Below are 10,443 nucleotides of genomic sequence, written 5' to 3' on the forward strand. Positions count from 1 at the left end.
TGGGACTACAGGCGCCCGCCACCTCGCCCGGCTAGTTTTTTGTATTTTTTAGTAGAGACGGGGTTTCACCGTGTTAGCCAGGATGGTCTCGATCTCCTGACCTCCTGATCCGCCCGTCTCGGCCTCCCAAAGTGCTGGGATTACAGGCTTGAGCCACCGCGCCCGGCCGACGCCTGGCTAATTTTGTATTTCTAATAGAGACAGGGCTTCTCCACGTTGGTAAGGCTGGTCTCAAACTCCCAACCTCAGGTGATTCACCCCACCTTGGCCTCCCAAAGTGCTAGAATTGCAGGCATGAACCACCACGCCTGGCCGATATGTCACATCTTGTCCCTCCTTTACTCAAAACTTTCCCGTAGTTTCCCAAGTCTTACCAAGGGTTCAAGGCCCTATATCATCTGCATTCTCTCTCCTGCCTCACAGCTTCATGTCTTTTTTTTTTTTTTTTTTTTTTTTTTTTTTTTTTTGAGACAGAGTCTCACTCTGTCGCCCAGGCTGGAGTGCAGTGGTGCGATCTCGGCTCACTGCAAGCTCCGCCTCCTGGGTTTACGCCATTCTCCTGCCTCAGCCTCCTGAGTAGCTGGGACTACAGGCGCCCGCCACCGCGCCCGGCTAATTTTTTGTATTTTTAGTAGAGATGGGGTTTCACCGTGGTCTCGATCTCCTGACCTTGTGATCCGCCCGCCTCGGCCTCCCAAAGTGCTGGGATTACAGGCGTGAGCCACCGCGCCCGGCCACAGCTTCATGTCTACTGTCTCCTGTGTATCATCTGTTCCAGCCACATTGGCAACTTCACAGTTTGTTGCCCCCTTTTTTTTTTTTTGAGACGGAGTCTCGCTCTGTCGCCCAGGCTGGAGTGCAGTGGCGCTATCTCGGCTCACTGCAACCTCCACCTCCCGAATTCGAACGATTCTCCTGCCTCAGCCTCCTGAGTAGCTGGGACTACAGGTACATGCCACCACGCCCGGCTAATTTTGTATTTTTAGTAGAGACGGGGTTTTACTATGTTGGTCAGGCTGATCTCGAATTCCTGACCTCGTGATCCGCCTGCCTTGGCCTCCCAAAGTGCTGGAATTACAGGCATGAGCCACCACACCCGGCCTTGTGGTCCATTTCTAGTACACTTCTGTTTTAGGCCTTTGCTGTTTCCTCTATCCAGAATTCTCTGCCATAGATATATCTCATGGCTCACTTCCTAAATCCAGTCAGATCTCTGCTCAAAGTTCATCCTAGTCACTCATTCATTTGTTCATTCCAAATAGCAGGCACTGTCATAAGTGCTAAAGATACAACAGAAAACTAAACAAAGTCCCTGCTCTTGTGGAAAGGGAAGAACATTCTACTGGAGGAGAAACAATAAAATAGGAGGTCATGTATCACTATAAGTGCTCTTAAAAAAAAAAAAAAAACAAATGAAATTAGCCAGGTGTGGAGGCACACGCCTGTAGTCCCAGCTACTCAGAAGGCTGAGGCGGGAGGATCGGTTGAGCCCAACCAAGCAGGTGGAGACTGCAGGGAGCTATGATTGCACCACTGCCCTCCAGCCTGGGTGACAGAGCAAGACTGTCTCAAAAAAAGAAAGAAAGAAAGAAAGAAAATGTAAAAGAGAACATGGGAATTCTACATAACATGTTCAGAGGAGACTTTCCGTTAAGATCAATTTTGTCTTTGTTCCACCGCTAACTGGGTGCCCCGAGAGACTCAGATTCTTCACCTTATCCAGGCTGTAAAAGGAGTTGAAGATTCGATGCAATTAAAGTGGAAGGTTTAGCAAATCCTTTTTAAAAATACATAATTACTCGAACAACATGGGTTTGAAATTAGCAAATCTTAATTCCCCGTGCAAATGTGAGTGATTTCCCACGTCCCTTACAGGAAGGTGAGAAACAGGAGGTGAGACTCAGGCTGGAGTCCCAGATGGGAGGAGCCTCCAACCAGTCCCATAGAAAACAGACTTTGGGCCTGGGGGAGGGACAGTGGCTCTCATGCACTTTGGGAGGCTTAAGTGGGAGGATCGCTTGGGCCCAGGAGTTCGAGACCTGCCTGCACAACATAGCCAGATCGTCTCTACAAAAAATTACAAAAATTACCCGGGTGTGGTGGTGCGCACCTGTAATCCCACCTACTCGGAGGCTGGGGCAGGAGAATCCCTTGAACCCAGGAGTTGGAGGCTGCAGTGAGCAATGATCGCACCACTGCACTCAAGCCTGGGCGACAGAGAGGCCGGGCACGGTGGCTCATGCCTGTAATCGCAGCACTTTGAGAGACTGAGGCGAGTGGATCGCCTGAGGTCAGGAGTTCGAGACCAGCCTGACCAACATGGTGAAACCCTGTCTCTACTAAAAATACAAAGAATTACCCGGGCGTGGTGGCACACGCCTATAATCCCAGCTACTCTGGAGGCTGGGACAGGAGAATCGCTTGAACCCTGGAGGCGATGGTTGCAGTGAGCCGAGATTGCACTCTAGCCTGGGCGACAGCGCGAGACTTCGCCTCAAAAAAAAAAGGCAAAAAAGAAAACAGGCTTGGTTCCTGCAGAGGCTTCCAAGGGAGCCTGGAATTGAAGAGGAGGAAAAAGGCTTCCCGGTGGGAGATTGACTTGGACCGTCTCAAGAATAGGGAGGAAGAAAAAAAGCCCAACTCGAAACCCCGCCCCCGGTTCCCTGAGTTACTTCAGGACCAGGAAAACTGTTACGTCACCGGAATCTAGCCAATCGCAGACGACAGAAGGAGGGCGTTCTGTTTGGTCTTTCAGCACACCAATCGGCGTACAGTTACGGCAGAAACAAAGACGCCCTGGCCAATGACAGAGGCCGTACGGCGGAAGTATACAAAAGGACTCCCGGGAACATGGCATCATTAGTCTGACCACAAGCTGACTGTCAGGTGCTTTGATCACAAGGCAGGCATCCTAGCGCAAGCCGCCGTTTTGAGGCAGAAGCCCGACGGGGCCCGTGTCCGAGATTAGGGAGGGGCCGGAAACGCAAACACAGGTCTCCCAGGAAGCAGGAGGCGTCACAGGTAGCTCCGCGGGCGGCCGCTGCAGCCCGCGGAGTTTGGCCAGAGAGAGGAGGAGGGCGTCCGGAAACGCCCGGAAGGGGCGAGGCCAGCGGCGGGGCGGGGCTTATGGAGATCGCTAGCTGGGCCTGAGGAGAAGACCGGGTTGGGAGCTGCGAGGGGCCGGGTTTAGCGGGGTGGGCGTGGCCGTCGAGGTGGGGCTTGGCGGGTCCGAAGGAACCTGGGGCAGAGCTGGAAGAGGGAAGGTCTTGGGGGCCCTAGGCCTGGGTCTGCGGGAGTCCCATCTAGCGGGATTCCGAGGCGGCGGCGGCGTCAGTCCAGGCCCTGGCCCGGGAGCTCATCTTGTCCCCTTTCGCCCCTCACGCCCCCCAGCTCTCGACTCTAGGCCCTGTCCCCTGAGCTCTGCCCTCGGATGTCCGACCGCCCGGAGCCTGCATGCGCCGTGGGGCGCCCCAGGACCAGGAGCTGGTGGGTCCGGGGCCCCCTGGGCGGGGGTCCCGGGGCGCCCCTCCTCCCTTGGGACCCGTTGTCCCGGTTCTGGTCTTTCCCCCGGATCTAGTATTCAGGGCGGACCAGCGGAGCGGACCCCGACAGCTGCTGACCCTCTATAACCCCACAGGAACTGCGCTTCGATTCCGAGGTAAAGGGATCGGCGCCTCGTGCAAGGGATCTGGGGGCTGGTGGCCGGGCACTGGGGGGCTGTGTTGGCTGGAGGAGTCAGATGGGTAGGGTTGGACGTCCAGCTTTGGTGGACTGGGAAAGTCATGTCCAGCCTGCCGGGCAGAAGGCAGAGGGGACTCAAATGACCCACATGGCAGGGCTTGTCTGTGTGTGTCTCTGTCCCCCAGTCCTGTGCACAGCACCTGCCAAATACACGGTGTTTGACGCAGAGGGATATGTGAAGCCTCAGTCTTGCATTGACATGTGAGTGAGCTGGGAGGGTGGGGAGGCTTATGGAAGCCAGAGGTCGCTGCCACCTGTTGTCTGAGGTCTGAGACCTTGCCCTCTTTCACCTGTTTGCCCTACCCTCTGTCTGTGCCCCTAAAGGAGAGACTTCTGGGGGGGAGGCTCAGATTTCCTAGGATTACTGCCTCTCACTCGTTTCACCCCAATGGGCTTCTCTCCTACCTTGGGACCAGTGTGATTCGCCATGTGGCACCCATTCCCAGCCACTATGATGTCCAGGACCGCTTCCGTATTGAGCTGTCTGAGGAAGGAGCTGAGGGCCGCGTGGTGGGACGCAAGGACATTACCTCTGTTCTGAGAGCCCCAGCGTACCCCCTTGAGCTTCAGGGACAGCCGGATCCAGCGCCTCACCCAGGGCCTCCTGCTGGGACACCACCACCCACGGCCAGACACTTCCAGGAACGTGAGTTGGGAGACGGGGATCTTGAGTTCTGTAGGGAGGCAGGAACTAGCATCTCCCTAGAGATGAGATAAACTGGATTTGAAGAGTAAGTCTCCTGGTTCAGTCTTTTGTCTTTTGGTGGAAACATTCCTCCGAGTTGAGATTTTATATCAGGTGAGAGGGAAAAAGACTTACAGCTTCCTCAGTTTCTGACTTCTACTTAGAGGAAAAAGTTCTTCCTTGACTGTAACCGCAGTACTTCCTATCGTGTTGTAGCTCAGTTCAGTTCAATAAGAAACCTGTATTGAGCAATTAACCCTGTACCAACTTGTGTACTGGGTTTGAGATCAAGAGAGGTCCCTGCGTGTCAGGTCCACAGAAGAGAGAAAATGAATGCTAAGGGACTAGAGGAGAGAGTTTCTTGTGGTGGTGGGGACAGAGGCTCTAGGAAGGAGAGGACACTTGCAGTGTACCCTTGGAGGGCAGTAAAAAGTAGATACAAGCCGGGCACTGTGGCTCAAGCCTGTAATCCCAGCACTTTGGGAGGCCGAGACGGGCGGATCACGAGGTCAGGAGATCGAGACCATCCTGGCTAACACGGTGAAACCCCGTCTCTACTAAAAAATACAAAAAACTAGCCGGCCGAGGTGGTGGGCGCCTGTAGCCCCAGCTACTTGGGAGGCTGAGGCAGGAGAATGGCGTAAACCCGGGAGGCGGAGCTTGCAGTGAGCTGAGATCCCACCACTGCACTCCAGCCTGGGTGACAGAGCAAGACTCCGTCTCAAAAAAAAAAAAAGTAGATACAGGGCATGGTGGCTCACGCCTATAATCCCACTGCTTTGGGAGGCTGAGGTGGTGGGAAGATTGCTTGAGGCCAGGAGTTCAAGATCAGCTTGGGCAACATAGCAAGACCTTCTACAAGCAACTGAAAAATGAGCCAGGCATGGTAGCATGAACCCATAGTCCCAGCTACTCAGGAGGCTGAGGCAGGAGGATCACTTGAAGCCAAGAGTTCCAGACCAGCCTGGGCAACGTAATGAGACTCCATCTCTACAAAAAATAAAAGATAATTAAAAAAAAAAAAAAAGTAGATACATCTTCCTTGTTCAGGCTTCTCCCTGGAGGACCTGGGCTGGGCAGGAGTGGGGACTGCAGCATCTGACGAATCTTGTTTCTCAGACCCCCGCCAGCAACTGGCCACCAGCTCCTTCCTCCTCTTCTTGCTGACGGGGATTGTCTCCGTGGCCTTCCTGCTGCTCCCACTCCAGGACGAACTCAGCAGCCAGCTGCCTCAAGTCCTGCACGTCTCCCTGGGACAAAAGTTGGTGGCCGCCTATGTCTTGGGTGAGGACAGTAGTGGCTGGGGACCCAGGACCCAGGAAAAAGGGAGAAGGGACAGGAGGAGCGCTAACAAGAGTCCCAGGGCTGCCCATGCGACCCTGTTCTTTCTTTGTCCCCCCTCCAGGCCTCCTCACCATGGTGTTCCTCCGGACCTGAGCTCCCTGCTCAACCCCCAGCCCACCCCACCTCACCCTCCCTGGGCAGGGTCTTAAGGCAGCCACTGTGATGCTCATACCTTGCCTTGCCTCCTACCCTCTTCTCTTTCCTGCCTACTCCCCCCTCCTCCCCCACAAAAAACACCCAGGGATTTGTACTCGTTTTCCAAGCTGAATAAAATACATTTTTAAAATGAAAATCAGAAATGTAGGGTACTTGCGCCTGTCTTCCCACTTCTTTTTTGGTACTCAGACATCCTCTAGTTCCTCCCACCCCTGTTCCCAGGGGACCTGGGCACTTGGGGCCGTGATGAGGCCCAGCGAGGATTTAGAAGACTTGGGTCACTCCTGGTGCTTGCGTCGAAAAACTGTGACCATGAGCAAATCATTTAATTTCTCTGAGCTGCAGATTCTACCTACAAAATGAGGGCGTTGAGCAAGTTGAGTCTCAAGATCCTCTTCAGCCCTGGAATAGGATCCTGTCCCTAAGCCAATGTACCTAACCTAAAAGGAAGTGAACGAAAATACCACCTAATCCTGCCTGCCACGGAACTCCTGTCCCACCATCTGAAGGCAACAAAGCCTCTCACCAGGGTTACCTGGGTGTTTACAACTCCTAGAATCCTTTTCTGCCTTTTGGACCCTATATCTGTTTTCCTTTGTCTGTCCTTTAAGATTTCAACTCCCTTGGCCGGGCGCAGTGGCTCAAGCCTGTAATCCCAGCACTTTGCAGGGCTGAGGCGGGTGGATCACTTGAGGCCAGGAGTTCGAGACCAGTGTAGCCAACATGGTGAAATCTTGTCTGTAAAAATACAAAAAATATACCCAACATGGTGAAATCTTGTCTCTAAAAATACAAAAATTAGCCGGACATGGTGGTGGGCGCCTGTAATCCCAGCTACTCAGGAGACTGAGGTAAGATAATTGTTTGAATCTGAGAGGTGGAGGCTGTAGTGAGCCGAGATTGTGCCATTGCGCTCCAGCCTGGGCAACAGAGCAAGATTCCATCTAAGAAAAAGAAGACTTCAACTCACATGGATGAGAAACACCAAAGTCCCTACCAATATGGGGGAAATAGTATTGCCTGACATAACCTCACCTTAACCAGGAAAACAAAAAAAAACAAAAAAAAAAAAACAAAAAAAACAAGCAAAAAAACTAGGTACAGGAAAATAATAAAATTTACAAAAGGCAGGCTTCCAGCTCACCTGCCTTCCTTCAGGTGCAGGGTGAGGAGGAACAGAGGAAGAGGGAGAGTGGCCAGGCTCAGTGGCTCACATCTGTAATCCCAGTGCTTTTGAGAGGCCAAGGTGGGAGGATTGCCTGAGCCCAGGGGTTCAAGACCAGCCTGGACAACATAGCAAGACCCCGTTTCTACAAAAAAATAGAAAGAGGGAGAACCAGTGACTCTGGGCAGATGGTTGACTGGGAACAAAGATCAGCAAGATAATATTATTAAGACCCAGGCTGTCAGAGCACTGGAAGGTGATCAGTTGTTCCAGCTTTAGTTTAGGGGCACTGAGACCTGCTCCACTACCCTGGGAGTCTTCTACCTCTCACACCCAGAGCTGGCTGCAGTGGGGTGTGGCCCTGATACTGCATGGAGAATGGGTGTGCCATTTGTGAACAGGAGTCTGGGGACAGCTCTTGCCATAGCCCAGGAAACCTCTTTGCTAAATTACATGTGTATGGAAGATATCCATTCACAACAGCCTGGATGTGCCCAGGTCCCCAAAACGCATTTGAGGTGCCACATAGGTTAATGGTCCTGTGAGTACTTGTGAAAAAACCTTGTTACTGGTGTGGTCAAGAAGGCTTTCTGAAGGGCTGGGGGCAGGGGCTCCCACCTGTAATCCCAGTGCTTTGAGAGGCCAGAGCAGGAGAAGAGCTTGAGGCCAGAAGTTCAACACTAGCCTGGACAATATAGCAAGATCCCATCTCTAAAAAAAATTTTTTTTTTTTTTTGAGACAAAGTCTTGCTCTGTCGCCCAGGCTGGAGTGCAGTGGTGCAATTTCGGCTCACTGCAACCTCCACCTCCTGGGTTCAAGCAATTCTCCTGTCTCAGCCTCCCTGGTAGCTAGGAATACAGATGTGCGCCACCACCTCTGACTTATTTTTGTATAATTAGTAGAGAGGGTTTCACCATGTTGGCCAGGCTGATCTCAAACTCCTGACCTCAGGCCCGCCTCGGCCTCCCAAAGTGCTAGGATTACAGGCATGAGCCACTGCGCCTGGCATTTTTTTTTTTTTTTTTAATTAGCCGGGCATGGTGGCTCACACTTGCAGTTGCAGCTACTCAGGAGGCTGAGATGGGAGGATCTCTTGAACCCAGGTGTTTGAGGCTGCAATAAGCTATAATTGCAGCACCGCACTCCAGCCTGGACCACATAGCGAGACTCTATCTCTACAAAACAAAAACTTAGCTGGGCGTGGTAGCTCACATCTGCAGTCCCAGCTACTCTGGAGGCTGAATTCAAATTAAAAATTTCCCATAAGTAAGGAAACAAACAAACAAACAAAAAGATCCTTAATTCACTCATCTCAAGATCACATCTGCAATGTCCATTTTTGGGACTTCATTCACAGGTTTTGGGGATTAGGATGTGGACATTTTTGTCCAGATCATTATTCTGTCTACCACAGGGAGCAATGGACAAAGTGAAGAAGCGTTGAGAAAGTGCTTTGGAACACTTGTCTGGACTGTATGTCAGGGAAGCAAATAGCTCAGGAGGTCTCTGATCCTAATTCAGTGTTCTGAGAACCTAAGAAGTCAAGCTTAGAGGGCTAAGGAGGGGACAGTTGCATCCTGAAACCCAGAGCCCTGTGGCATCCCAAGCCTTAGACCAAGAGGCATTTACTTCCCAGTGTCTTGAAGAGCTGTCAGGACCACAGCCTCCTGAAGCTGTGATTAAAGGTACATGGTGCCAGCACTTAGAATTTCCCGCCTCTGGTAGCTTACACTTCAATGTCTCCATCCTCAATGGACAAAGACTGGTCAATGGGGATCCTGGCTAGGTACAGTGGCTCACACCTGTAATCCCAGCACTTTGGGAGGCCAAGGAGGGCAGATCACAAGGTCAGGAGTTCGAGGCCAGCCTGGTCAAGAAACCCCGTCTCTACTGAAAATACAAAAAAAAAAAAAAAAAATTAGCTGGGCATGGTGGCAGGCGCCTGTAATCCTAGCTACTAGGGAGGCTGAGGCAGGAGAATCGCTTGAACCTGGGAGTCAGAGGTTGTCATGAGCTGAGATCGCGCCACTGTACTCTACCCTGGATGACAGTGCGAGACTCCCTCTAAAAGAAAAAGGGGGCGGGGAGATCCTGGAGGATGTTCCAGGCAGGGCCAATCATCTAATGTGTGTAACCATTGTTGGAGTCTTACAGGGCCCCATGCTCAGAAAGGGGCGCTATGCTTGGGGTTTAATGCTCTGAGATTGTTATGTTGAAATTTTTTCTTTTTCTTTTCTTTTTTTTTTTTTTTTTTTGAGACAGGGTTCCACTCTCCCACTCTGTTGCCCAGGCTGGAGTGCAGTGGCACGATCTCAGCTCACTGCAACCTCCGCCTCCCAAGCTCAAGCAATTCTCCCACCTCAGCACCCTAGAGTAGCTGGGACTACAGGTGCATGCCACCACACCCGGCTAATTTTTTTACTTTTTGTAGAGATAAGTTTTTGCCATATTGCCCAGGCAGCTCCGGAACTCCTAGGCTCAAGCAATCTGCCTACCTTGGCTTCCCAAAGTACTGAGATTACAGGCATGAGCCACTGTGCCAGCCTTGAAATTCTTAATAATTTTTGTTTCCCTGAGACAGAGTCTTGATGTGTCACCCAGGCTGGAGTGCAGTGGCATGATCGCGGCTCACTGCAACCTCTGCCTCCCGGGTTCAAGCATGAATTTATGTTTTGAAAGTGTGTCCCCATGGCCAAGGGAGTGCAACATTAAATATCAAATAAAAGAATACCATGACAGGTTGAGAAATTGTAGAAAACAAAAACAAAAAAAAAGCTTTGTTCCTGTCCTTTTTTTTTTTTTTTTTTTTTTGAGACAAGGTCTCATTCTGTCACCCAGATTGGAGTGCAGTGACTTGATCATAGCTCACTGCAGCCTGAAATTCCTGGGCTCAAATTATCCCTGCCTTACCTCAGCCTCCTGAGTAGCTGGAACTACAGATACACACCACTATGCCCCGCTAAAGTTTTTTATTTTTTGTAGAGACAGGTTCTCCCCTATGTTGTCCAGGCTGGTCTTGAACTCCTGGCTTCAAATGACCTTCCCGCCTCAGCCTCCCAAAGCACTGGGATTACAGACATGAGCCACCATGCCCAGCTTATTTCTGCTTTTGAGCAAGGGGTCCTGCCTTTTCATTTTGCAGCAGGTCTTGCAAATTATGTAACCATTCCTCATCCCAGGACAAGATACTGGCCGGGTGTGGTGGCTCATGCCTGTAATCCCAGCACTTTGGGAGGTTGAGGCAGGCAGATCACCCGAGCTCAGGAGTTCAGGACCACCCTGGGCAACATGGTGGAACCCCCGTCTCTACTAAAATAAAAAAAAAATTTAGCCAGGCATGGTGGTGCGCAC

General features: G+C 51.6%; 1 protein-coding gene across 9 annotated transcripts; it reads left to right on the top strand.

The window, feature by feature from the left end:
- Window positions 1-2,832: 2,832 nt before the first annotated feature.
- Window positions 2,833-6,062, top strand: MOSPD3 (motile sperm domain containing 3). Of its 9 annotated transcripts, none has more exons than XM_015134477.3 (6): window positions 2,833-3,021; window positions 3,391-3,658; window positions 3,867-3,942; window positions 4,158-4,387; window positions 5,546-5,710; window positions 5,832-6,062. In XM_015134477.3, the coding sequence occupies exons 2-6, from the start codon at window positions 3,454-3,456 to the stop codon at window positions 5,861-5,863; spliced, it is 708 nt and encodes a 235-aa protein (XP_014989963.1). In that variant the 5' UTR covers window positions 2,833-3,021; window positions 3,391-3,453; the 3' UTR covers window positions 5,864-6,062. The 9 variants fall into 9 exon arrangements, with proteins under 9 accessions (XP_014989963.1, XP_028701436.1, XP_028701437.1 ...); XM_028845603.2 differs by having other exon boundaries at window positions 2,833-2,993; XM_028845604.2 differs by having other exon boundaries at window positions 2,833-2,902.
- Window positions 6,063-10,443: the final 4,381 nt, after the last annotated feature.

Source organism: Macaca mulatta, chromosome 3 (genome assembly GCF_049350105.2).
Source record: "Macaca mulatta isolate MMU2019108-1 chromosome 3, T2T-MMU8v2.0, whole genome shotgun sequence".
Classification (NCBI taxonomy): domain Eukaryota; kingdom Metazoa; phylum Chordata; class Mammalia; order Primates; family Cercopithecidae; genus Macaca; species Macaca mulatta.

What these genes read in the sequence shown, in the direction of transcription:
- MOSPD3 (XM_015134477.3), top strand. Translation starts at nt 3,454, where the DNA reads ATGCGCCGTGGGGCGCCCCAGGACCAGGAGCTGGTGGGTCCGGGGCCC. An exon ending in CCTCAGTCTTGCATTGACAT is followed by an intron (nt 3,943 to 4,157) that starts GTGAGTGAGCTG and finishes CCTTGGGACCAG; the next exon opens with TGTGATTCGCCATGTGGCAC. An exon ending in GGTGGCCGCCTATGTCTTGG is followed by an intron (nt 5,711 to 5,831) that starts GTGAGGACAGTA and finishes TCCCCCCTCCAG; the next exon opens with GCCTCCTCACCATGGTGTTC.